A 27,582-nucleotide genomic window follows, 5' to 3' on the forward strand; every position below is an offset into this window, starting at 1 on the left:
TTTTGAATATCATTTGGGTTAAATGGATCGGTTTTAAGCTCGATCCCATTTGAAATCTTAAACAAAAAATTCCAAAGTTTTAGAAGATTCGAATTTAAGCAACTGCGTTAATATTAATAATAAACAATCAAACAAGACAAATATATTTCACCCATTCAGGCAAAACTCAACTACACGCATATATTTACATATAGTGATATCTTTGTTGACTTCTAAATTGTTCCATAACATTTCCAAGAATCAGCATAAAATTGAAGCCTGGATGTAGGAAGGAAGCATACTTCCTGGGTCCCCCACCCTTAAAAGAGAGACCAATATCCAGTTTTACACTGCATCAATGCTACATCTTCGATTGCATTTGATATTCAACCGATATTCCATTGTTAGTGCCTAGAGTCATCAACGTCTCTTACAACACATCACTGTGCCTTTGCAAGGGCTCGACTGGATGGACCACGCAACAATTTGACGAAACCGAGGAAACTTAGCTTCCCATCCATATGCCTTATCCAATCGTTAAGAACAGCATGAACTGGAATAGAGGTCCAAGTTCCTGAATAGTTTTCAAGTACAGAATTGACATTTAGATTACGAACTGCAGATCACAAATTATTATTTAGTATCTAAAAGAATTCCAAACTTACAGAAGCGAGTTCCTCAATTACGATAGCCCTGTTTCCATCTTTCTCAAAAAGCTCGTATGCACATCGGGCATGTTGTTCCCAACGATCAAGCGCCTCGAGCTGATGAACACTTAATGCAGCTGCACAGAATTCTTCAAAACCCATTCTTCTGTATTGAAGTGCATTAAGCTGTCGTGCAATGGAAATTAAATGAACGGTACTTTAATGAGCTACTTCTAGATGACCATATAATCAAGAAATGACTACATAAAGGAAAGAAGAACTGTGTCCATACTGAAAAAAGAAAATCCGGAATGTGAGAATCCTTCATTGCATCTGTTGCAGTTTTCATCAGGGCCTGTTTGCAGGAAAACAAATAATTAAAACAAGTCTATTCTCTAACGATATTTCCACGACGATGGAAGGAAATTCACCGTCTTAATGTTCTCCAAGGTTATGCTACCATTGTTGGGCTCAAATAATGCGAATTGCACTCTCATGTAAAAGAGTTCATCAGCTGTCAATGTCTTAGACAATGCCTGCAGGAATGAATTAATAAGAAAAATGATGCATTATCTAGTTTCCGTTACAAATTACCAACAGAATGAAGTAAAATTGAGCAAAGGAAAATCAAAGTTGAACGGTGCAAGCATAGTTGTCTAGAGACCAGGTACTACACAGAGGCACAGGTAAAGTACAAGAGAATTTCAACCCATTAGCATACACACCTTTATGGCAGCCTTCCGCAAAGTTGAAGATCGCATATATGCATTCATAAGCCTAAAAACTAAAATATCGAGAGGGACCTTAACATCATTATGATTCTGGATCCAAGGATGACCTGTTAACAAAATACCAAGGCTGTTACTCTAGCCGAAGGATGTGGCAACCTAATATTATGAGTTAAAATCATGCACGCACATAGGGCCTGAGCTGCTGTCATTCTTTTCCTGGGGTCCTTATTCAAAAGGCGCTTAACAAAGTCCTTAGCTTCTGAAGACAAGGAAGGCCAAGGTTCTTCAATAAAGTTCGGATCTGCTTTTAGGACCGCTCGAAAAATTCCTGACTCAGTCCTAGCCCAAAACGGACGGCTACCACATAAAAGAATATATGCTATCACACCTATACTCCAAACATCAGCTTCTGTACTATAAGATCTATGAAGAACTTCAGGGGCCACGTAGTATGCACTTCCCACAATGTCATTCAGTCTTTCATCTGGAAAAACCATAAGCATTAGAGATTTAAAAGAATCCCCAAAGTTGAACAGCAGGAAGCAGAGCAAGAGGAGTAAAAACCTGGTCTGACAAAATCCGATAATCCAAAGTCTATGGCCTTAAGCATAGAGTTCACCTCTTTTGAAGTATACAAAAAGTTCTGGTCCAGAAAAAATACTAAGTTTAGATCCTTCAACAGTAAAAAAAAAGTACAAAATATCATAAGTTGTTAACAGACTCGGTAATCAATCATGATGATACGGCATGAGATACGTACTAACGACTTTAAGCCGACAATAGCATATGGTTTACCAATTCAAGACATTCCCTCAAAGCCTTTCAGTTCAGTTTAGGAAATCGTCAAACATAACTCCAGTTAAGTATCTATGTATAATTTGTGTTTAGATTAAACTATTCGAGGATATCTACATAGTCGTGCTTTTTTTTCCTTTTAACTATTTAGTAAGGGAAAAAAGAGAATTTGCTCCACCTCTGGCTTAAGATCTCGATGCACCACGCCCTGAAGATGGCAAAAAGCAACAAAATTTAGAATCTGTACCATTACAGTCTTTGCATCATCTTCCGAGTACTTTCCGCCCCTACAAGCATAATGGACCTCTAAGTTTGAAGTACAATAAACAAATTCTCAAAATTCAAACTATCTATTAAAAGAATAATCACCTTGCAAGAATTCTATCCAAAAGCTCACCTCCTTCACAAAACCTGTAATTTCAATTATGATACTCAAAACATTAATTAAAATAAGACATTATGAATGAAAGTGCAAGCTTCAAGCTTACTCCATTGCTATATAGATGTTATCATGATCTTCAAATGCATCATAGAATTTCACTAGATTGTTATGTCCTGTCAAGGCTCGCAATATCTTCACCTCCCTTCGTACATCCTCAACTGCAATAGCCGTTGTCATCTGACAACAGACATAGTCATAAGAAAAACACAAAGACACACCAAGGAGAAAAGCAACCTCAATAACGGATCATCGTATATTAGGTATGAATCAAAGCATAAGAATGAAATAACAGTACAATATTTCTCTATGTCTTGTATAAGGTTCAAAGCGATGCTTCAAGGTCGATTGATCACATGAAAATTACGGTCCAATCATGTATCAAATACAGACAATGGTGTGCAATCTAACCACAACTATTAGTTTTTTTGGCTTGGTTCCAAGTATAAGCCGGGAAAAGACAATAAGATACTAGTTGACTGATTCCAGCTGACTCGATGCAAGTCACGGGCCATTTCAAAGTTAAGATCCCAAATTGAAACCATTGGATACTGGTGCTTTAGCAGTAGTCAATTCTAAGTGTAGAAAAATATGATATGTCAACAGGTTTACTAGAGAAATTCAACAGTATCAAATTGCAAAATAGTCCACTTCCAATAGCACCCAGCCATACAACTCAATGATGCAAAGATTCAATTTTGGGGCCCAGATATGGTTTAGACCTGAAATATTCAAGTCATGTGGTAAGCTTAATATATCAAATAATCCAGAGCTTAGACCTAAAAGCACGTCCAAATCAGACATGGTAAGCTTAATACATCAGATAATCTGGATTTTGTTAGTTGGATGGTAGCAATAAATTATCAAATTCCAACCATTAACAAACTAAAAATTAATAAGCAAAACAAGTTGGCAACTTTTGTGTTGTTTTACACTAAAGAAATTAATGTAAAAGAATTGAATCTAACCCCACATTTTGTCCATCTAGAAGGATTCTGAAACAGTAAAGTCCCCATGTTTTCTTCTTTCCTTCAATTTCTTTCACGTCCTATTAAAAGTCTTCTTCCCACTTACCTTGAATGGGTACAAAAATACAAGACTAGAACAGTTTTGTGCTTAAGAAACATCAAAACAGAAAGCCAATTTAAATGGGGGAAAAAACAAAGTATCAACATTTACAAGAACATATATTCAAATTTTAAAAAACATAAAGAACCAACCTTGGATTTGGGAATAACTTTAACAGCAACCTGCTGGCCTTTGAATTCTCCTTTCTTGAACTTAGCAGAACAAGTATACCCAAAATGCCCTCTGCCAACTTCCTCTCCTATTTCCAACTTACTTCTCAATTCCTTCGAAAACCCAAATCTTTTATCCAACTCAACTCCTCCCTCTTCCTCCTCTTCCTCATCTCCTTCCACAATTTTGGCCTCATTTTGCGTTTCCTTGTTCGGCTTCCGCCGCCTCAGCACAGCCCGGATGTGCTTGGCCGGAGATGGAGGAGGAAAAGGCCGCCGGAAAAAGTGGAGAGGAGTTGAAGGAGTCTTGGGTTTCCATCGATGAGCGGGGCTTGGGGTGTACAAAGGGAGGAAAGGCGTGGTCGGAGGGAGAGAAAGAGGAGGTGGGGATTTGGGTAATTGGGTAGGGGCAGGATTATCATTCTTCTGGTCCTCTCTCGGGGAAAATGGGTTTGATTTTGAAGGCTTCGAAGTGCAGGCTCCCATTGTCGAAAAGGAAGAAGATCAACAAATCAATAAGAAACTTTGCATTTGAGAGATCTTTCTGAGGTTTCAGCTAACTCTGTAAGAATCAAAGAAAAAAAAACAAATAAAGATAGGAAAGAAAAGGACAGAAAATGCGGATTTTGCTGTCGTTTGCTGCTGTGAGAAGAACAGGAAGAGGAAGGAAAACAAGTGAAAGTGACAAAAGATGTTAGCTTTAGAAGCTTTGCAAGCGACGTGAGCTGGACGACTGTGTTCCTTGAGCAGTGTGGGAGAGATTTGGGAAATTGATTGGCTGGCAATGCCCCCAAAGTTCATTGACCTTGATCAATATATATATATATATATATATATATATATATATGAGAAAATAATCTCAGTAACTAAAAATATCTTATAATATACGATTTTAATCAATTTTTTTGGATTTGCCAAAATGACCAACTAAATCGTAATGCGATCGATAATTCGCAACGCGATCTCCGGTATCGCAAATCAGTTTCCAAATTCGCAACGCGATTCTGACTATCGCATTGCGATTTTCTAAATTCGCATTGCGATTTTTTAAATTCGCATTGCGATTTCTCAAATTCGCGTTGCGATTTACGTAATCGCATTGCGATTTTCCTAATTCGCATTGCGATTTACGTAACCGCATTGCGATTTTACTAATTCACATTGCAATTTTACTAATTCGCAATGCGATTTACGTAATCGCATTGAGATTTTCCTAATTCGCACTTCGATTTACGTAATCGCATTGCGATTTAATAAATCGCAACGAGATTCTGACTATCGCAATACTGAATTTCAAATTCGCAACTCGATTTCTGAATTCGCAACAGGTTTTAATTTCGCAACACAAATGTTTTGGGTATATAAATACGCAGCAACAACAACTCATAACCTAAATCCCTAAATCGCAACTCATTCCATCTCCATCTATCACTCTCTCCGGCGACATTCGTTCCTATATCCAACGACATCCTTCCCCATCCGGCAACATGTTTTAGTTTCGCAGCTCGTTTGTTTAGTAAATTAATTTACAATAATGAAATCATCTAATGTTGATCGTGTTTGGATAGATTTGTATTTTAGAGGGTCATGGGAGAATGTTCATGGTGTTTTACAATATATGCCTTTACCCATGAAACTTCAACTAAAACTGTCATTAAAAAAGTTAACTTATGAAACTCTAATGTTACGTGTTACAAATAAATTGAATTTAGAGCCCCTAAGTGGATTTAGGTTATCTTATCAGAAAAATGGTAAAGTTTATTTATTAACCGACAATGAAGATGTTGAACGATTCATTGCTTACATTAGTGTTTCAAGTGATGATGTTACATTGTATGTTGTTGAACCTAGAAGTAGTGAAGTTGGGTCAGTAGAGGGTAGTAATCAGCTAAGTTTTTCAACCCCAGTTTATGATGCTCAAAATTTAATGGTTCCACCACAATTTCATCACCAAGCAAATATTGTTTCACCACATTTCCAATACCAAACACAATCTCAAAACCCACAACCTTTCCCTAATCCAAATCCCAATCAACTTTCAGCACCAAATTCCGGTTTTCGTATTGACCAGTTAGACGATGATGAGCCAACAAAAAAATTGTGAGTACTAGTCAGTATTTGAAATTTGATCTTGGTCAATACCCGAACTTTGATCTTGGTCAATACTCAGATTTTGATGATTTTTCAGAAGAATAAATAGACCCTGCGTGTAATGATTTTGATATTGGTCAATACCCGAATTTTGATGATGAAACAGCCGTTGCCGAGGAAGATGTTGTTGATGATAATGAGGAGGAAGTTACGACTGTAAATGAACATGTTGAACATCCATTCTGTAATTCATATAACACTGAAGAAGAAGAAGAAGAAGAAATCCCCAAAGAAAAGTCTCCGAAGAAAATGCCACGGGAGTATAACTGGGATATGCCAGAATTACTTCAGATACTGGAAGAAGAGTTGGTAAAGATAGCAGTTGATTGTCACACAAAAATTATTCGTATCAAGAAAGATGATTGCTTTGATACAAAGGAAGACTTGAAGATAGCTTTATATACGAAATGTGTGGAAGATAGCTATCAACTAAAAGTTAACAAATAAAGCAAAGATCGTTTCGAAACAAAGTGTATGATTGACAAAAATTGTATGTGGCGTATGATTGCAAATAGGATAAAAGATTGCGAAATGTTTCAAGTTAGGACTTTTATTGATAAACATACATGTTCAAGAACCCAAGTTTTTCCTCACCATAGACAGGCAAACAAAAAGGTGTTGGGTGGTTTTCTGGCTGAGTTAATATTTTTGAATGATAGGGTATATCGGGGACATGAAATTATGACTGACATGAATGCTCGGTTCAAGATTAGTATCTCATATTCTCAAGCTTGGAGAGCCAAATGTTATGCATTGGAATTGTTGAGGGGGTCGCCAGAAGCATCGTTTGCCCAACTGCTGGCTTATTGTCATAATTTAAAGCTGAAAAATCCTGGGTCGGTAACTCATATCAAAACAGATAGAGATGGACGCTTTGAGTTGCTGTTTATCGCCATTGGTGTTGCGGTTAGTAAATCAATATAATTTTGTTGACTCATTTTTGTTAGTTACATGCATTTCACATTTAAATGATTATATTTCTTGTGTATATGATTTTGTAGATTCGTTCGTTTATTAATTGCATGCGCCCAGTTATTATAGTTGATGGAGCACATTTAAAAGGTCGATACCTTGGAGTAAACTTATTAGCAGTAGCCATGGATGCTAACAATGGGATACTGCCAATAGCTTACGGGGTTGGAAAATCTGAAACCTCTGATTCATGGACATGATTTACGGGGCATCTTAGGGATTGCATAGGTCCTATTAGCAATCTGACAATCATATCCGATAGGGCAAACTCAATTGACAACGCTGTTAGAAGGTGTTTCCCAGATGCTTTTCATGGATTTTGTGGTGTTTATTTGTATAGAAATCTAAAATCAAGGTCTGCTGGTATAAAAAATCACAAATGGACATACTGGAAGGCTGTAAAAGCTTATCGGGAAGTGGATTTTAATAAGCATATAAACTGTTTAAGACGTGTTTTGCCTCAGTGTGCTCAAACACTAGAAGATGTTGGGTTTGAAAGATGGTCAAGAGTACATCAACTTGGAGCAAGATATGGTTTCATGACGTCTAATAGTGCAGAATCAATCAACGCTCTAAGTCGTCATTCCCGGAAATTACCCATTACTATGTTAATGGAGTTTTTTCGAGCCTCTATTCAACAGTGGTACTACAAGAAAAGAAACCATGCAGGTATTATTTCTTTAAATTCGTAACGTATCATATATTTTACTAAGTATTATTTATTTAAATTTACAGGAACATTGGAACATCGTGTTACACCATGGACAGAAAAAAAGATAACGAAACGTGTTGTGAAGTCAACGTGATGGAGAGTTGAACCATGTTCAAACACTTTGTTTGAAGTACTGGATAATAACTTAAATGGGCTTGTCGATCTAAATGCAAAGACGTGTAGTTGTATGAAATGACAAACATCTGGTTATCCATGTGGCCATGTTATAAAAGTTTCTCTTCATCTAAATCAAGATGATTCAAGCGCATACGCTATGGATTGCTACACTACAGAAGTATATCGATAGACTTATGGCGAGATTGTCTACCCTATCCCACATCCTTCTGAGTGGAACATACCAGATGACTTACAAACAGTTTTGCCATCAGCCATGGACAGAAGGCTACCTGGCCGACCAAAAAGTCACGATCGTATACCGTCTAAGGGTGAAGAGAAGAAGAGATCGACATGTAGTCGGTGCAAGGAAAGTGGTCATACAAGGTTGACATGTGGATCATCAGTGCCATCACAATCATCTTTTCCTCTACCAAAATATGGATCCTCATCAAAATCCAAAGTTCATATGGTATCAAGTAAAAGGCAATCAAAATCGCAATTATCTTTAAAATCCCAATCACAACCGGCTTCACCTTTTGGGACTGTTAACTTAGGTGATTTTTAAATGCAAACGTTGTATTATGTGGATTTTATGTGTGAACTTTTAACATTTTCAGTTAGGCATGTATTAGTAACTTGAGTTTGAAAATTGCTATGATCTGTTCAGTTGTTATCACTTATGAGGCATTCATTTGACTATCGCAACACGGAAATGACGTTCGCAATCATCTTAATGTCTATCGCAACGCGGAAATGACTATCGCAATGCGAAATGAAAATCGCAACGAGAGAATCGCAATGCGAAATGAAAATCGCAACGAGGGAATCGCAACGCGAATTTAGTTTCGCGTTGTGATTTTGTCGTTTCGATTTTCATTTCGCGTTGCGATTCTCTCGTTGCGATTTTCATTTCGCATTGCGATAGTCATTTTTGCCTTCAACATAATGCAGATTGAAATCAACAAAATCAACCATTACATTTCATCAATTAAACAAGCACAAATAAGAATTATGTTCACATCAATTAAACAAATCAACTTTTACAAATCATCTTTTACAAATCAATTAAACAATCAAAAAATAAGCAATAATTCTTATTTCCTCATCTACTATTGAATCAACTTTTGCAGTCATACATCATTTTCACACAGCTCACTTTTGAGATTAACCTGCAGAAACCAAACATTTTCTCAAACAACACTTTCTACACATCTAAAACCTACAAACATCAAATTATTGAATTCTAGGTACTTAACCAAACATTTTCAAACCACAAGCCTATAAACTTACCAATTGTTTATGGATATTTTTATAACGCGGATGCAGGTAGGCAGCGTCTCGTATATATCGATCTAGCCATATAATGCCGAAACCATAAGCCTACTGCAGCTCTATCTCTATCGGTGGGAGGTAGATACTTTATACTTCCTGTGATCAAACGCTCCAACGCCAAGCATACGAGAGGACCACAATCCCCTCTGGGTCATTTCATTTGTTGTGGTGCGGTCTCGTCTCTGCTAACTGTAATATTGAGCGTCTTTGGCTTCTTGTTTCTAGAACGAGTCCAATAATTTATCGCATCCAAGAATTTAGCCAAATGAGAGCTCCATCCCTTAATAATATCTCTTAAATCAGCCAATGATATGTAATTTATCATGCTGTCATATACTATTGCCTTAAGGGATGGGAGCTGAAGCTCGACGAAAAGCCAATGTTTACGTTCTAAAACAGGGATAAACACCTGCAATCATAAGTAATAATTCATTCATTTGCGCACTTATTTATATGAATACCTTTAAACTCAATCTAAAAATAAATACTAACCTTATCGACCTCCCACCATGCAGGATAAAGTTTAGCTTGTCCATTGCCCAACGCAAATGATTCATCTCGTTGATTCTTCAAGTGAACGGCGTTAAAAGACGTCGGCATAATTGTATATCGTGTATTTCTTTTATTTTCCTTAAGTTTCCTAATTATTAGAAGACGTGACACCCACGCATCGATATGCTGTTTTACAAAAAAAGACATATATTAGTAACTTACATAAATTTAAAAAAAATAATCAAATTGAAATATAAGAAAAATATAAGACTTACCCCTCCATCGAAATAGCAATTGTCTTCGACCCCTAATAATACGCCCCACCAAGACCGATCAAGCAACAAATAGATATCATCGTTGAGCTTGCATATGTCAGTGAAACACCCCTGGCTCCGCTCATATAAATAAAAATCAACTGCGGTCTTAGCCCAAAGGGTGTTATCCAGAATTGTGTCCGGTAGTTGTCTCCTCTCCACTTCAGATACCGGTATGGTACTGGCCGGTAACTCATACAAGAGCCAACTTGAATCCATCATGTCCGACACGTCAGAGGGTTTCTTAAGAATCCTACATATGACGCCATGTGAATCGGGCTCTTGAATGGTGGGAGGGACCTCTTCAACGATGACAGTGGCCTTTTGAACGGTGGGAGGGGACTCTCGAGGAATGATAGGGGCCTCTTCAACGATAGGAGTGGACTCTTGAGGGATGACAGGCGAGTCGGGCTTCTTCTTGCGGTGTCTTCGCATTATTGGGGTGTACGGAGACTTAATAGCACGTGCACGCCATCTGATGCGTGAACTCTGTCGTGCAAGAAAAACCCGACGTAAAGCATCCACCTTATCGGGCCGCTAAATAATTAAATACAAATATCAGTAAATAAATAGACATGATATTTAAACAGTGAAAACAAAGACAAATATGTTTCAAACTTGCATTGAATTCACCCAAGTCATTATTCTATCATAGTTCACAAAATGCATCAGATAACAAAGGCAAATATGTTTCAAACTTGCAACACTGTCAACTTAGTATTTGTCTTTGTCTATTGGTTGAAGTAATGCAATTCATTCAAGTTTCAATTTGTAGAAGAAGAATGGAACTTAAAATCGCAACGTGAAAAATGACTATCGCAACGAGAGAATCGCAATGCGAAATGAAAATCGCAACGACAAAATCGCAACGCGAAACCAAAAATCACAACGCGATTATAGTTTCGCGTTGCAATTTTTGGTTTCGCGTTGCGATTTTGTCGTTGCGATTTTCATTTCGTGTTGCGATTCTCTCGTTGCGATTTTCGTTTCGCGTTGCGATTTTCATTCTCTCGTTGCGATTTTCATTTCAACCAAAAGACAAAACAGTGTTACTAAATTAGTTTCAAGAATAAACTATTTCTTCTTCTTCTGCAAATTGAAACTTGAATGGATTGCATTACTTCAACCAAAAGACAAAACAAAGACAAATACTAACTTCAGAGTATTAAAGAATACACAGTTTAGCAGAATTGGCAGCAAACAAACAAATTTACTTTCAACCAAAAGACAAAACAAAGATAAATACTAACTTCACAGTGTTAAAGAATACACAGTTTATCAGAATTGGCAGCAACCGAACAAATTTACTTTCAACCAAAAGACAAAACGACAATTACTAACTTCACAGTGTTAAAGAATACACAGTTTAGCAGAATTGGCAGCAACTGAATAAATTTACTTCAACCAAAAGACAAAACAAAAGACAAATACTAACTTCACAGTGTTAATAAATAGTTTAGCAGTATTGGCAGCAACCGAATAAATTTACTAAGCAATCTAAGTGAAATGGTTAATCTAAGTGAAATTACGAGTAAATTTATCATCAAGTTAAATATGGAAAATCTTAAACTTACCTCGTTGCGTAGAGTATGAACCTCATTCTGCAACGATACTACCATCTCACGTAGAGCGGCAACCTCACCACGTAAAGTAGACACCTCCACACGCCATGCACTATTTTTATCGCGTAGAGTACCGATCTCCTCACGCAAGGCATTGACCTCATCACGTAACTCCCTTGACTCATCTCGTGGAGGTGGAGAACAGGGAGATAGAAGTCGTGGCATCTTTGCCGGTCGCCTATCATGAGGTGATGGTGGAGAAGAGGCTCGATGATGTGACGGGATAGGTGATGACTCTCGTTGTAGAGGTGTATAGTCGGGTCGATCAGGTGATGGCTCTGGGTGAGGTGATGGCTCTCGAAGTGGAGGAAGTGGAGGCTGCTCATCATTCTTGCCATCAAGAAAACGCTGACTAGCTTGCCACCAATCAGTGGCAAGCTCAGCCTCCGTGGGTGTCAATCTCATTAATGGAGTGTTGGCCTCCTAAAAATATAAAAACTCAAACAAAGTTAAACGTCTACTATTAATAACTTGTTTATATATGATAGTATTTGTGTTAACTTACATTATTTATTGTCGCATATGGTATTAAGTCTTCCCAATCCAACAGACGTTTCCTCTTCTAGGAAATAGCCCTAGGAATATCATTTGAGGTTTTTAATGCATATGTCCGCATGCTGGGGAAAGCCTCGAATATCCAAATATACAAACAATATAATAACAAACATTAGTAATTGTTAAATAATTAATTATAATTTTGAAAACATTATATAGAAATTCTTACCTTAAAGGCCCAAACAAAGCCTGACAAAGTGTATTTCGACCCATCGCCCCGCAAACTTTTGCGGTCATCAAAGGCAGACGACAACTTAGTCCAGGTAGCTTTCCATATATACGAACCCCACGGAAACAGATTCCATGCATTTAGGTCCTCTACCAATAATATTAGCTCCTGAGGAATAGGTTGTCTGGCCTCTCTGCCTAAAAAGTCGGCATACAAAAGTAGTAGAAGGCATACTCGGACAACATCGACGTCATTCATCCGAGTAAAACCATCTTTCTTATTAAACAATTTCTTCAGGTCGTCGACGTGTAAGTTCGGCTTCTCTATTGACTCATCAGGAAAAACCCTGGATAACCATGATGGGCGGGTGATATGACGAGTGTACCGGCCTATATCATCGTGTCCGAATCGTAGACCAGTGATTAAGCAGAACTCCTTCCGCCCAAAACAAGTATACGCCGGTGGAAAATGAAACCATATCTCTTCTTCACCACGTTGTATACTGTCGGGTATATCGCTAGTCATAGTCTGAAGCCACAAATGGGTCAAATTAGCATCTCCACCCGGATGCTATACTCTCAGCCATGGCCCGAAGCAGGTTTCCTCAAACAATTTTCTTTGTGCAGGTGAAAGCTTCGAAGCAATTGTAGTTGCTAGGCTAACTTTATTCCTTAATGTCAATGAAGTCGAAAAAAATTTCTACAAAAACAATAAACATACCAAGTTAGATATACCAAAAACTACACTGTGAAGATATACCAAAAACAATAAACATAAATAATAGTTTATTCTTGAAACAAAAATTTGCAACACTGTTTTGTCTTTTGGTTGAAATGAAAATCGCAACGAGAGAATGAAAATCGCAACGCGGAAATGACTATCGCAACGCGAAATGAAAATCGCAACGCGAAATGAAAATCGCAATGCGATTTTGGTTTCGCGTTGCGATAGTCATTTCTGCGTTGCGATTTTCATTCTCGAAACTATTCTTCTTCTGCATTACTTCAACCAAAAGACAAAACAAAGACAAATACTAACTTCACAGGGTTAAATACTAAACAGTTTAGCAGTATTGGCAGCAATAGAATGAATTTAATAAGAAATCTAAGTGAAATGGTTATTCTGTTATTGAAATTACCAGTAAACTTATCATCAATTTCAATATGAAAAACCTAAAATAATGCAAAAATTTCAAAATAAAAATAATTAAAAAAACTAACCCTCGGAGGTTGATTTTCCATTTCTGAATAATTGTGAGGGATTTCTGACCGTGAATGGTTGTAAGGGATTTCGCCGGCGATGGGGACGAAAATCTTCGGAGATGGGGACGGATTTCGCCGTAGAGAGTGAGAGATGGAGATGGGACTGAGTGTTGTGATTTTAGGTTTGAAGTTATGAGTTGCGATTACTGTGGACGGTTCAATTTTCGATATATTAAGAAAAAATTCGTGTTTAGAATTTGAAAAAAAAATACGCGTTAATACGAATGACGCTATGTAAATCGCATTGCGATAGTCAGATTCGCATTGCGATTTACGTATTCGCATTGCGAATTAGGAAAATCGCAATGCGAATACGTAAATCGTAATGCGGTAGTCAGAATCGCGTTGCGAATCTAGAAACTGATTTGCGATACCGGAGATCACGTTGCGAATTATCGATCGCATTGCGATTTAGTTGGTCATTTTGGCAAATCCAAAAAAAGTTGGTTAAAATCGTATATTATAAGACATTTTTAGTCACTGAGATTATTTCCTCTATATATATTGTATAAGCAAGAGATTGATCCCCCCCTTTTTTTAAAATACCTAAGTAAATTAGTGTTGTGATCCCTATAAGATAGTGTTGCATGCATGCGAGCTTAATATTGTTTTTTTTATTCTCCATATAATTATACTATGATTTTGTTTTATTTTGCTTGTCCATATAATTAGAATATGTTTAGTTTTGTTGATGGTTTATCTCATCACAAATGAAAATATTTTTGTCATGACAATAGTCAATTGATTAGATTATATTAAAATGACGATAATTATTTAAGATTTTATTTGAGATTATTTAGATCATAGATTCTAGACTTATTAAGAGTATCTATCTTCCTTATTTTAGAGCACTCATTTTCTTTTTTCTAACGTTTTCATTCCCCTTCACCTTAGGTAAAATTCAGACTAGATTTAGAATTTGTCAAAAAAATATTATTTGAGATTACATGTGGTACTTATATGGAAATATATTAAGAATTTATATTTATATATCAACATATATTGTCCAACATATTAAAAAAGTCATAAAACAACTTCAATGATAAATAATTTTTTTAGAAGTGATTTTAAGTATGGATGTGTGTGCTTTATAAATAGTTTAAAAAATTTTGAACATATAATACTTTATAATCACTCAAACTATTCAAATATATATATATATAAAAGTTTAAGGGTGTAAAATCTCTCTAGATTTTTTAAGAAAAAATAAATAAGTTTTTAATTTTTTATGTAATTTAATTATTATATTAAAAAATAAATCAATTAAGTGATAACTTAGTAAAAGAAATTTTACATATTTTTATAATCTTACACATGATCTATACCTATTTAATATCTCATTATATTTTCGGGGAAAAAAGAATATTGAAATGATACCTTAGTAAAAGAAATTATGTGGTAACCGGAAAGCCCTTGGTCGAATAATATATAATTTGTGTAACAAGTTTATAGGAAAAAGTATTTTTCATTTTTGTTGCTAAATCCTTAATTTAGAATGGGATAATTTCCCATTAAAGACTAAATTGTTCTATTTTATACGAATCCGATACCAAAGTGAGAATAAACTTTTTATCAAAATCTCCACTATCATCCTTTTTAATTAAAAAGGGAAAGAAAGTTGCAAGCGGGATTCCCACTTTTGTTAGGGGAAATAGCCGAATAGGGACCCCATTTTTTATTCTGACAACTTAAAAGGGAAACCATCAGTGAATCTATTCCTTATTGCCTTTGTTCAAAGTTATCTTCTTGCACCGCTTACTTACTTTATCACCATTTATTTTGCATTCTTCTTCTTATTCATTTTTGGTGAAGTAATTGACTATTTGACATATTAAGATATATTTTGTTTTATATAATTTGAATTGTTAGTTTGTTAGTTTGATCTTGATTTGATCAGAATTTGAATTGATTGGATAACTGAAAATCTAGTTTGATTGAAATTATACATATATATATATATATATATATTATTTATTTTATTGAGAGTATAAAACATAGTTTGAGTAGATTTATTGTTATGCAAATGTCCTTAAATAATATTCCATAGATGTAAATTAAGTTCAAAGTATGTAAACAATTTCTCTATGTTTGTTCTTTCATTTATTTTTTTGCGTACCATGATATATATTAGAGTGATTATAATGTTGTATCTGTTCAAGATCTTTATTAACAATTGACAACACACATCCTATAGATGTAACTGTTTGAACTCAAGATTATTGAAAAAATAACATTCTCTTTTATCATTAAGATCACTGAGTTTATGTAAACTTTGTAACTCTATTTAACAAGTGACTAAATTACTAATAACATAACTATGACTTATAGCATGAATCAGTCTTTAAAGAATATTGTTTTTTCTCATTTCGATCCTTTTAACTTTCATGTTGAGATTACGACCAAATGTTATTATTTTTATTAGATTAGTCCCGACCATTGTCAATCCTATTAGAAAACATGGTTGGCAAATGAGTCTATTATAACACGGTGACATCTCCAATTAAAAGTAAAAGGATTAAAGTAGAAAAAAAATATAATTTAGGGACAAATTATGTATTATCTATATGAAATTAAGACGAAAAATGTGAGGAAATGATTTAAAAATACATGGTTTCAAGGCCTACACACTGTCTACTAATAGAATGGGGAAGGCTGAGCCCTTGAACCCTTTTCGGAAGCAACAAGCACCACCGACACCATTGATGACTAAGTCTGCTCAAGTATAATTAGAACTACAGACGATGATAACCATTGTTGTATAACTGTTTACTTTAGAGGACATGTATGATGGAGCATACGTGTGACGCATAATATATAGTCTCCTCTTTATTTGGTTTGCCACTGTTAATTTATGCATCAAATCAATGTCTTCTTCATCACTACCAACTGCAATCGCCCTCTTGCATTCATTGCTGCTTTTTTTTATCAGTTTCTTTTCAGATTTCATCGATTACCCTTTATCAGTCTTATTCTTCCTTAAGGAAAGTTTACCAACATGTAAAGCCCGTGTTTTTTAAAGGAAAGTTCTGAAACTGATGAAAAGCAGATTGAAAGCTTGAATGTTTTCAGGGATTAGACATGTTTATATTAGAGATGGAGACCATGGTGCAAATTTGCCAAATTAGTCGACACTTTTTGACTTGTTCCTTCCTATATGGGTAGGCTGAAAATGGAAAATACGGTGCACAGGTCTTTCTATTAAAAATAGTTGCTATGGTTTACTTGATTATATCATTATATGAATCTCATGGTCGGTCAGCCGTAAAGACGAGGGCTAATGGGTTGGTGTAAAATTTTTGTAAAATGTGTTTTCTTTTATCCACTACAAGTTTGCCGGTTTACCTGAAACAGATCGTGAAAAGTCAAAGCATGTACCGATACATTATTAATCTCACGTCGATAGGGGCACAGCTGGTATTACGTTTATGTGATGTAGTAATGACAGCTCTGCAGCAAACCAAGGAAGAAAGACGTGTCGTTTTTAAAGTTCATGTGTTTATCTTATTCATTAGGACACTTAAATTAAATAGGTAAAGAGTTATTTTAATATCACTTATCACGAAATAATCTTTTATAAAAAAATGTGTTTAATATAATATGTGATATCATATTAATATTTCTATCTCATTAAGATGCAATTGTAAATTTGTAATCGTGATATATTATGAAATAAATCACTTATATATTAGTGACATTCGTGTATATATTATAGTACATTACATTGCGCCATTTTTTTTATGTATTTATGACTGAAAGCATATAAAGACATGTTTTTCCTGAGAAAAATAATAAAACAGATTAATAGCAATTAATTCATTAAGCACTGGAATTACCAACAATTTGATCATTCTTTCTTTGCTGACTTTAGTTAAAATGTATTTATTTATTTATTTTGAACTGAAAGATGATTAACTAAATTAAACTAAGGCTGCACTTGGGAGTTCAGGCTAGTTACAATTTATTTATTATTTCACTAGTAAAGATGATACAAAACTCAGTCATACATTTAACATTTCATCTGCATGCAATGAATTTGAAAATATATTTTCTAATTCAAGTCATCAGAAATAATTATTTTTAATAACAGACAAATATTTTAAAAATAAAAATATACCAATATTATTTTTAGTTTTAAATAGGGAAACTGGTCCCCAAATTTCATTACACAAAGCAAAATCAAAAGAAAATCATTCCTCGGAAGAACACAACGCAACCTGTCCCAAGCGAAGCTTTGGTTTATTTGGAACCTGAATTTGTAATCTCAAATGAAAAAAACATATAAACCAAAACTTTCCTACAATAATCTTATTCACTAAAGCCCTTGTATATTCTTATATTCGCTGCTCTAAATCTGCATGCATCAATAGCGCCATCGGAAAAATGGCACCACCATAAACTTCATACGTCCAACCTTGCAGTGGAAACCATTACGTTCACCGCAGGCAAAATAATAGGGCCGCCACTTATTCAGCTTAAAACGGAAGCCATCGCCGCCACCTTGTGTCGTATTCGCAATCATCTTAGCTCTTCTGAGGTCACAGTTTAGGAAACTCCATAGGTTTGGTAGCAAATAAACGCTGTGAGGAAACGTGGTGTTGCTTGGTGGGTCGTATTTGAAAACTGCAAAGCACGTTTCAGTAACAAGTAATATGAAGCTAAATTCATAGTACTCCTTTTAGAAGAGATGGAAAGAAATCGTCATGCTATTAAGTATTTTGATTTTAGTTCTTTTCGTTCTAAGAGGTGGAACTATGTTTGATGAGCTCACCTAGAGTATCATTGAAGTAGAATGGTCCGTTTTGGAATGCCCATTCGGTGTAGTTGAAGCCGAAGTGCCAATTGTCTGACCCACCAACGTTGATGGTGTTGGGTCCTTCGGTTTGGTTAGGGGGATGATAAGGACCCCAGCCCCAGCCAGTGTGGTTAAACCCAGAGCCCCAGTCCTTGTTAGCCATGCTCATTCCCCACAAGCTTCCTACCATTATTACTACCACGAGTCTTGCAAAACCTGTAAAACCCATGTTTTGGAAGTGATGAAAAACAGCTTTTAAGCTTGAATGTTTTCTGGGATTGAATAGACGAGTTGACATGCTTATATAGAGATGGAAACCATAGTGTTAATTTGCCAAATTAGTTGACCCATTACACGTTTTACCCAACTCATCATCCGTCATCCATTACACGTTCCATTAATTTCCTTCTTTGTTCTATTAGTCCTTACAGTTTAAAAGTGTTGTGAATCTCATGGACGTCGGTGAGCCGGAAAAAAGGAGTTGGGGTTGGCTAAATGGGTTGGTGGAGAATTTTTCTAGATGTGTTGATTAGCCCACCTATAAGGCATGAACACAATTTGTTCAAAGTAATAAAAAGATAGTGTTATATGTTTTTTTTTGGTGTTCTTGAATCGTGTTTTTTCTTCTCCACTACAAGTTTGTTCGTTAAAATTAAGTTCAAATAGGTAAATTTAAATTTAGAAGTAATCTATTATAATAAATGATATGCAGCAATAAGCACCGCATGGTTTCGAAAGGACTCAATCACTTAAACATTTTTGGTAAATAAATGAAAGAAACTACTTAAGTTCAAGAGTTTATTTTGAATATAATAAAAGTAAAGAAGGACCAATATTAACGTTTCTAATTTGTAACGGTAAAACTTATTAGATAATGTATTGGAAAAAATGACTCATTTAGAATCTTAGAAAAATTATTTGTTAAGATAAAATACTTATTATAATGTTGATTGGAAGATGCGTGAATTACTCAATGTCTTTAAATATATGTCTGAATGCTACGTCGTCTTTTTCAGATTATATATAATAATCTATAAAATATAGTGTGGTCCAAACGTCATTTTAATTACATAATCCACACATCTTCCTACTAACAGCATAATAAACGACTTATCTCAACAAATTACTAATTTCTTCAAACATCCTAAATGAAATATTTTTTCCATTACACCAAGGAATTTTACCAATTTGTAATACCTATTGCAAAAGACCCAATCCTATAGAAATAATATGTTTTGTATGTATGTGGAGTTGGAGATGACCAATTGAACAAACGTCAACGACTCGGACACAACGTGTAGTCTTGAAAAGAAAAGATTTCTTGCATCATTCTTCTTCCCAATTTCCTCGCCTACCAAAAGCGAAAAAAAAGCCTCAATTTGGTAGATTCCCACCATTTTTCTATCTTCTTTCCCCCACTATATAAATCCCATAACCTGCCAATGCCAAAAACCATCAACTTCACCTACAATCTTCTTAGTAGAGTCGTATACTAAGTCTACAAAATTTGACTGTGAAAATGGGTTTCACATTTGCATATCGACTCATGCTACTTGTGGCAGCTGCTTACATGTTGGGAGTGAGCCAAGCCAATAAGGACTGGGGCTCCCCTAAATCAAACTACACCGGCTGGGGCTGGGGTTGGGGCTGGAACTCCACCAACAAGCATCCCTTGAATGAAACTCAAGGTCCCCAAAATATCACTGTTGGTGGACAACAGAACTGGCACTTCGGCTTCAACTACTCCGACTGGGCATTCCAAAATGCACCCTTCTACTTCAATGACACTCTAGGTCAGTTCGCAACACTAAAAATGGAGAGCTTTGTTATTTATATTTGTTGAAATAGTGAATGATGTTTTGAATTGGTTTTTTGCAGTGTTCAAGTACGATCCACCGAGCAACAACACGTTCCCTCACAGCGTTTACTTATTCCCCGACCGATGGAGCTACTTGAATTGCAACTTGAAGAGAGCAAAGATGATCGCAAATGCAACTCAAGGAGGCGGCGACGGATTCGAGTTTGTTCTCGACAAGTGGAGCCCCTATTACTTTGCTTGCGGTGAACATAACGGCATCCATTGTAAGGTCGGCGGCATGAAGTTCATGGTGGTGCCACTCTTTCGTTGGCATTACTAAACTCTTGGAGATTATCACACAAGAAGATCCACATCCGATATAATATATACTAGTGTTTTATTTCACTATTGTTGACGACATTACTGTGTAATTGTTACTTAATATGGTTTGACAAACTACTAGAATTGGTTTATTCTGTGTTGTAATGAAACAAAATAAGATGAAAGACTAACGTGTAGTTAAAGGCTATATTCATGAATAAATTAACTTTTGTAGTTTGCTACGGAGAAAAAAAATAATATTGCTTTGGTCATTTGATTTTTTAAGTTTGGTCAAATTGGCTTATAAACTTTTTTAATTAAATTACCCCCTAATTAAAATTGTTGATCAAATCAGTCCTTGAACAATCTAGCAGCAAGAAATGGTTTCATAACCATCGCGACAAACTACTCCAACATGCTCTCTTAAATTTCTGACCTCTGGACTTAGCTACACTTGAAAATATCCTTAAAACTTTTTTATTAAGCCAAGACAAATAAAAAGATATAAAAACACTAAAATACAACATAAGGCTACTTAAGAATTAAGTTTCACATGAATGAATTAGGAACTAAAATTAAAATTAGGTATTTTAATTTGTTCTGATCTTGATAATAAGTTATGAGGGAGTCAATTCTATATATAGTGTATTTTATTCACTAAAATAAAATAAGAAGATATCATATTAAAATAAATTATATGTACATTTTATTTAATTTATTATGTAATAAAAATTTTCAAAAAATTTAAGGGTTGAATGAAAATTTTCCACAATAATATTATTGAATTGTTAATGTTTTTTCTTTTAATTATGATTTTGCTAAAAATGTAAGCGAGCCAAAGATACATACGTTTACTTGATGTCAACATGACCATATATGTATATATATATATACAAGTACAGCATGAAAGAGTCAACCCAGTTGATTTTAAATGGGGAATTAATGAAATTGGGTGAATCTTAAGATTTTTTGTCCCATAGACTAAGTACTGACTACAGTTTAAGTTGGTGATTGGACAAATAACAGAAAAAATACAATAAAAGAATTAAAATATACTTACTTTTTCTTGGTGGGGAAGATCTTAAATTTGACTCTCATTTTGTTTTTGTATTGACTTTTGATTTTCATTGCTAAAAGGATATAGATTGTATATAAATTCATACATTATTTGTGAATTATGATGGTGTTGTTAATAAATTTAATTATTTTTGTTTATATTATATTTAACGAGAAGCCAACTTATGATTTTATTATAGTGTATAAATTTATTAGTAATTGACAACAGATTATAATAAAACATAAAATTTAAACATATTTAGTGTTATCGGTGATAAAATGAAGATTGTTGTTTTTTTCCCAACACAAACTCGAACCCATTCCCGCTTCTTTGATTCGGGTTCGCAATCGCCTTGGCTCTTCTTAAGTCGCAGTTGAGGAAGCTCTTTTGGGTAGCAAGTAGACACTGTGAGGAAATGTGGTGTTGCTTGGTGGATCAACAAAACGTCAAATTACGGTTTTCACCCCTTCACCATCTCGAATTCGGGATTTACTCCCCAAAAATGCACCATAATTTGAATGTTTTTGCTTAGCATTACATACCTAGAGTATCATTGAGGTAGAAGGGAGCATTTTTGAGTGACCAATCAGTGTAGTTAACCCCAAAGTGCCAGTTTTGGGAATCACCAACTACGATTCTTTTAGGGCTAGTGGGATGGTGGTGATGATGAATGCCCCATTCCTTGTTTGCCAAGCTTACTCCCACCATTGAAGCAGCAACCAGAACCAAAACAAGACCTTGATGACCAAATTTGAAACCCATTTTTCTGAAACAAGTTTCAAAAACAAAAATATTAAAACTTGGATGTTTTGTTTGATGCTATTGGAAGATGACCAGACAGGTATTTTATAGGCAAAGATTTAATGGTGTGAACCTGCAAAATCAACCTTTTTCAACGTTGATAGGCAACAAATTTATGAGAAATTAATGCTGACATTTTGTCTCAAATCATTCACATCTCTTTAAGGTTACATTTTTTATAAAGAAAATATCATTTTCTTATTAATTATGTGAAATAAGAAAAAGAAAATTGTATATATATATATATATTAATATTTTGAAGTGATTATAAGATAGCATTTATTCATATTTTTTTCTTATCCTATTAAAAACACAAACTACTCAAAGTCGGTCATCTAAAAAGAAAAACATTCTATTTTACCATTGAAGTCACTCAATGAATTCGAAAATGATATATACTTGTTGTAATGTTACTAGTTTAAATTCATTATCTCCGTATAATGTCAACAACATGAGTTGAAAATGAGTTTTTTCCTTCCAATTCTACATTAACATTTTAATCAGAATTTATAAAATTAGAAGAATTAAATAATTTGAAACTAAAATATAAACTCCAAGTCTCAAGTTTAAACACAGTAGGGGACCAAAATTGTAGTATGCCCAAGAAACGTCGTTGCTCCCCACAAGGCCAAAACTGTTATTTACACGCTCCATGCGGTGCGGAAACTCGGCGGATATATATGGGAGAGGCACGCATTTTACATTTTTACACTCCTTACATTTAGCACGCCTCATTTTCCTGAGAAAGTAATGGAAAATATCTTTTGAGCAATCCATTTTGAAGCTGAAAGAGAAAAGGAGAGAGAGAGAGAACAAGCGGAAGAAATGCGAAGGAATCTAGAGGGAATAAGCGGTTGAATGAAACCCCTCCCGATGATGATTGCTGCCCAATCTTCTTCGGTCTTTCACTGTTATCTGTCGTTCCAATTGTGGCTGTCGTAACCGGTTTTAGTTTGGGCATGAAATTTTTATTTAACAGGAAAAATGATGTGAATAAATGGTTTTTAAAATATTTTAAGGAGTCTCAATCGACCTTTTGGGTCAGGTAGGTCGAATACCTAAAAATTATCTTTTAAAAGAGTTTTTAAGAAAATATTAGTTAAAAGATAAACTGATATGCATTTTAACCAAAAAATCATTCTTTTTAATAATAAAAGGGATTCATGGTCGATTACGTTTGGGGAATGATTAGTACCCCCACAACGCCCAAAAATTGGTACTCATTAATTATAAATTGTCTCTATCATTAAAATTTAAAAATATATTTAATTCATAATCCCGTTATTTCAAATTTATTAATATAATTTTAAGAAAATATATTAATAAGATATTTATTTACTTAGAAATATCATAAAAGGATTTATAGGTGCTTTAAGACAGCCCACTTTTTAATATAAAAAAACAAATAAATATTATTAAAATATTTCTCTAAAAATAATTAAAATAAATTAATATATAATTTATAAAAATAGGATATTTATTTATTTAAGAATATCAGAAAATGACTTCTAGGTGCTTTAAGACAGTACATTTCTTTGATATAAAAAAATAAATAGTATTATTTAATTAAATATATATATTTTTATTACTTAAAATAAAAATAAAATAAAATAAATAATTTTTATATATATAAAAAATGATAGATAATGATTAAATTTTAACATTTAAAAAAAACATAATTAATTAATAATAAAATGTATAAATATTATATTTATAAATAACAAATATGGTGGAAAATATAAAGTCAGCAACATGTAAAAGAGGAATGAATAAAAATGTGTGTATGATGAAAAACGGCAATGACTGAACTAATAATAGTAACGTTTATTTATTATAATTTTCTTTTATTTTTAATTATTCAATTACATCATAATTATTTATGAATTAACTACTCTTCACCAACTTTGATTTATAAATAAAAGCTTATAATAATAAAATAAGAATCATAATCAAATTTCAACCCCATTTCTATTTAAATAATTTCTTAAATATTATAAAAATATTATTAAAATATTGTTAAACTTAAAATAATAAATAAAAACTCAAATTTTAACAATGTAAAAGAGAGAAACGTGATTATTAGTCCACTAGCATTATTAAAATATTTCCCTCCCAATAAGTCAAGTTTTGCCGCTCAAAAATCTATTCCAACTGCTCCATCATGTGATTATTAGTGGAAAATAAATGTAATATTACTCTATATTTTGCTAAGTGCACTCCCAATAATTTAATACTATTATTTCTAAATTTGTATAGGCATAAAAATTGTAAATAATTTTATAAATTTAAAATTGTTTTATTTTATTACCATGAAGAAAAACAATAATTATACCTTAAATATATATATTTATTAGTGGCTAAATTAAAAATAAAATTCGAATATAAAATTAAAACATGCTTTTTGGGATTAAAATATTAAATAATAAAATTACAATGGCTAAATCGATTATTTTACCTATAATATATATATTTTATGTAAATGACTAAAATAAATAAAATTAAAATTAAGGAACCGAATTATAAAGATCTAAAATTTGATTCAGTGACTAAAATAGAACTTTATAAATATAGGATGGCAACGGGTATAATTTACCCATTTAAAATTACACATATACCCCTCCCCAAAATGACGTCGTTTGGGAAGGGGTATAAATCCCCTAAAATGGTCGGCCCTTAAGGGTCATTCTCTCATTTTTTTCTTTCCTCTTCTCTCTCTAGCTAAGAGAGAAGAAAAAACTCTCTCGCCTCTCTCTAGATTCCTCCAATCAGAGGAATGTCGATTTCCGACCGGTAACCGTGCTCAGGCGCCGATTGCTGTCGCTGGCCACCGTCACCGGTGGTCGGAAAATATAAAACCCTCTCAAAAGATAGATCGAAACGATCTAAAACCGAATCCAACCCTCTTCTTCTATAAAACACGTCCTATTTACGCATATCTACAAAAATACCTTTGAGTATTTCAAATCTTTTTGTAACACGTGGATGTTTGTTGTTTCTCCAGTTACCGTGGAGTCCTCTTTGGTAAGTTCTTTCTCTTTCGATTTAATATTTGTTGGTTTTTGGTTGTTTGTGGCTCTTGGTTGCTGGTCATTGGTCTCTGTCTCCTCTTTCTATTTGTTTGTCGTTGTTGTGGTCTCTTGTTCTCCGTTGCTCTCTGTCTCTTTTCTTGTTTGCAGGTGAGCCGAGACTTTATAGCTTCGATGAAGCTCTTGTCGGACCGGTTCCAGAGGGGTTTCTCGGTGAGTCACCATAGCTATGGTGGTGACTCACCATAGAGCTCGACGTGGGCGGATGTTATCATGGCAGCAGAACTTCTGGAGTCTTCTGTTGGTGGCGTCGTGGCAGCGGCGGAGCAACGTGGAGGTGATGGCAGCAACAGCGGCGGCCGCGTGGTCCCTAGGGTATCATAACCCTAGGGTTTCTTGTTGGAGAGCTTTGGATCGTTGGATCTTGCCAGATCCAACGGTGGATGACATTGGCGGCTAGATGATGATATATAAACCCTAACTAAGTTTAGGGTTATACATTTAGGCTCTATTGGGCTAGTTGGGTCGTATGGATTGGATCCAGACCTGGGCCTCCATGTTTGGGCTCCGGGATTGATATTTTTGGGCTTGTAACAATATTTGTATTTATTTAATAATAAATAATAATAATAATAATGTATATTAATAATAACAGTAATAATAATAATAATAATTTTAAAAATAATAATTTAAGTAATTTAAGTAAAATGAAAAATTAGTGTTTATAACTGCCACTCTTTGCTCATTTTTGTGTTAACAAGAGTAGAGCAAAGACGAAAAAACAATAATTTTTCATTTGGTGGGATGGAAATGTTTGAAAACATCATGCACTGAAGGTCTTATAGATGACCCGAAGGCTTTGAAAACATCATGCACTGAAGGACTTACAGATGACCCGAAGGTTTTGAAAACATCATGCACTGAAGGGCTTACAGATGACCCGAAGGTTTTGAAAACATCAAGCACTGAAGGGCTTACAGATGACCCGAAGGTTTTGAAAACATCAAGCACTGAAGGGCTTATAGATGACCCGAAGGTTTTGAAAACATCAAGCACTGAAGGGCTTACAGATGACCCGAAGGTTTTGAAAACATCAAGCACTGAAGGGCTTACAGATGACCTGAAGGTTTTGAAAACATCATGCACTGAAGGGCTTACAGATGACCTGAAGGTTTTGAAAACATCAAGCACTGAAGGACTTACAGATGACCCGAAGGTTTTGAAGACATCATGCACTGAAGGGCTTACAGATGACCCGAAGGTTTTGAAGACATCATGCACTGAAGGGCTTACAGATGTGAGAAGTAGTTTACTAAGTAAGAAACTATGGAAATCGTTTTCTTACTATTTCAACAATTTCATTTTTAGAAAAGATTAAATGAGAAACTTTGGAAAGTGTTTTCTCATTTAAATAATTTATTGATTGGGTAACATGACCCATTTCAAAATAATGCTTTATTTATGGATTGCGTCCATCTATTCTTTAGATGTTTGCCTCTCCTGATGTGATTTGAATTCTACCTTCTTCTTGTAAGGTATATTTCATCATGAATCTTCTTGTTCATATGAAGATCTGTAAAACTTCATACGAAGATCTGTAAAACTTCATGTTTGAATGTTGTTGCCTCTCTGGAGCAACGTGGAGGTGATGGCATCAACAGCGGAGGCCATGTGGTCCCTAGGGTATCATTACCCTAGGGTTTCTTGTTGGAGAGCTTTGGATCGTTGGATCTTGCCAGATCCAACGGTGGATGACATTGGCGGCTAGATGATGATATGTAAACCCTAACTAAGTTTAGGGTTATACATTTGGGCTCTATTGGGATAGTTGGGTCGTCTGGATTGGATCCAGGCCTGGGCCTCCATGTTTGGGCTCCGGGATTGATATTTTTGGGCTTGTAACAATATTTGTATTTATTTAATAATAATAAATAATAATAATAATGTATATTAATAATAACAGTAATAATAATAATAATAATAATTTTAAAAATAATAATTTAAATAATTTAAGTAAAATGAAAAATTAATGTTTACAGACACTGGTATTGTGGTACTCTTTTTTCCTTTGCTGGTTTTGGTAATATTTTGCCGGTGAGAGAAATTTAGGAATGAAAAGAAACGGGAAGAAATAGGGTTTGTTCTCTGGAAACTAGAAATCGAACATTCAATCATTAGTTGCAAGCGTGGATTAAGATTTATGTGTAGATTTTGCTCGAATTACTTAATATCTTGAATTTATAGGTTCGTTCGAACTATC

The 27,582-nt window shown here is 34.5% G+C and overlaps 3 protein-coding genes across 4 annotated transcripts; 1 reads left to right on the top strand and 2 right to left on the bottom strand.

The window, feature by feature from the left end:
* Nucleotides 1-190: 190 nt before the first annotated feature.
* LOC120134507 (CDPK-related kinase 5-like) lies at nt 191-27,302 on the bottom strand. 2 transcript variants are annotated; one of them, XM_039150934.1, is made up of 12 exons: nt 27,281-27,302; nt 3,812-4,428; nt 2,641-2,771; nt 2,522-2,563; nt 2,331-2,439; nt 1,922-2,000; nt 1,545-1,841; nt 1,352-1,464; nt 1,058-1,162; nt 919-981; nt 645-812; nt 191-553 (listed from the first exon to the last, which is right to left on the bottom strand). In XM_039150934.1, the coding sequence occupies exons 2-12, from the start codon at nt 4,313-4,315 to the stop codon at nt 506-508; spliced, it is 1,659 nt and encodes a 552-aa protein (XP_039006865.1). In that variant the 5' UTR covers nt 4,316-4,428; nt 27,281-27,302; the 3' UTR covers nt 191-505. The 2 variants fall into 2 exon arrangements, with proteins under 2 accessions (XP_039006865.1, XP_039006866.1); XM_039150935.1 differs by having other exon boundaries at nt 641-812.
* Nucleotides 17,873-18,582, bottom strand: LOC120134521. Its single transcript, XM_039150951.1, has 2 exons — nt 18,296-18,582; nt 17,873-18,147 (listed from the first exon to the last, which is right to left on the bottom strand). The coding sequence occupies exons 1-2, from the start codon at nt 18,546-18,548 to the stop codon at nt 17,888-17,890; spliced, it is 513 nt and encodes a 170-aa protein (XP_039006882.1). The 5' UTR covers nt 18,549-18,582; the 3' UTR covers nt 17,873-17,887.
* On the top strand, nt 19,760-20,547 carry LOC120134519. Its single transcript, XM_039150949.1, has 2 exons — nt 19,760-20,112; nt 20,198-20,547. The coding sequence occupies exons 1-2, from the start codon at nt 19,839-19,841 to the stop codon at nt 20,455-20,457; spliced, it is 534 nt and encodes a 177-aa protein (XP_039006880.1). The 5' UTR covers nt 19,760-19,838; the 3' UTR covers nt 20,458-20,547.
* Nucleotides 27,303-27,582: the final 280 nt, after the last annotated feature.

Source organism: Hibiscus syriacus, unplaced genomic scaffold, assembly GCF_006381635.1.
Source record: "Hibiscus syriacus cultivar Baekdansim isolate YM2019G1 unplaced genomic scaffold, ASM638163v2 tig00110597_pilon, whole genome shotgun sequence".
Taxonomy (NCBI): domain Eukaryota; kingdom Viridiplantae; phylum Streptophyta; class Magnoliopsida; order Malvales; family Malvaceae; genus Hibiscus; species Hibiscus syriacus.